The sequence below is a fragment of the Echinococcus granulosus genome (genome assembly GCF_000524195.1).
Source record: "Echinococcus granulosus chromosome Unknown EG_S00209, whole genome shotgun sequence".
Taxonomy (NCBI): domain Eukaryota; kingdom Metazoa; phylum Platyhelminthes; class Cestoda; order Cyclophyllidea; family Taeniidae; genus Echinococcus; species Echinococcus granulosus.
In genome coordinates, this window is record NW_020170589.1 from 65,870 (window position 1) to 66,956 (window position 1,087).

At 45.2% G+C, this 1,087-nt stretch overlaps 1 protein-coding gene across 1 annotated transcript in view; it reads left to right on the plus strand. All coding sequences in view use genetic code 11, as the record gives it.

Annotated features, from left to right (window-relative positions):
* The window catches only part of EGR_10325 (hypothetical protein), a gene marked incomplete at both ends in the record, with an annotated part of 5,211 nt that overhangs the window by 1,773 nt on the left and 2,351 nt on the right, over nt 1-1,087 (plus strand). The window contains one exon of the mRNA XM_024499574.1: nt 757-917. Within this exon, the coding sequence (XP_024346014.1) occupies nt 757-917 (161 nt within the window). The remainder of the gene's footprint in view (nt 1-756; nt 918-1,087) is intronic.

The window sequence follows — 1,087 nt, forward strand, 5'->3', positions numbered from 1 at the left end:
AGAGGGTCCGGTTCAGGTTTGGTGAGAACTAGATATTTCAAAGGAACAGTTGGGTGGAGGATCAGGTTCTGCAGTGGTAGGGAATAGATACTTAAAGGGGAAGTTTTGTGGAAATGTAAAGAACTATGTCCAGGAGTGATGGCAACTGGGAAATTGGGTGTGACTGAGGTAGATGTGTGGAGGACTGATTTCCGGATTGGTGGGAAGAAGAGAAGTAGATTGGAGAAATAGGGTCTGAAGTGGTAGAAATGAAAAATTTTGAAGTGACTGATGCGAGTAAGGAGGAGTTAGGTCCTTGAGTGGTGGAAACTAGAAAATGAGGCCGGGTTGAGGTGGATAGGTAGGAAAGTGCAGTTGCTGTAGGGCAGGGAAGGACGAAGCCTCAGCGATGTATGCGTTGCTTATTTCACTTTGCCTATTCCCCGGAGCAGCTATTGCTTATAATTCTTCGTTTATCTTTTCCTGTTTAGTAGAGCAATATTTCGGGTTTAGCCTCATCTTCGGTGCCGTAGGGAATGCCCGACTCACCCGATGGCGCTGAGCCTGTCGTCAGCTCCCTCACTGGCTGTCGATCTGATGCTTCGACGTGGTGAGTGTAGTTTAATTTTATTATTGCCGTCGGCAATGTTGAGGTGAAGTTTTTATTCATGGTGAAAAGCGTGGATATGGCTTATTGCGCCCCACCACCCTGACCTGCCGAAGTTGTTAAGAATGTCTGAAACACATTAGAAGTTGATTTAAGGCTCTCTTCTATAGCAAATTCTCCGCTTTGTGTTGTAGTAAGCAGTCCAAACTGCACGATATTTTGGCTAGAGGTTATGTGCTTATCAGGAATATCACTATTACTGGCACAGATAGACATGAATGAATGGAGAGATGCGAATGCCATACTTTTACTGAATATGTTTATCGGAGAGGTTTGTGTCTGGAAGAGACGCTCCTGCATCAATATTCTGTAAGATCGACCCCTTTTTACGCTCACTTGGAGACCTCTAACCCCAATGCTATCACAGCTGAGTTCACTTCGAACACCTCCAGAGTGGGTGCTTCCTCTTCTTCAAAGTAGTCCTCTTTGCCTTGCTTGTTT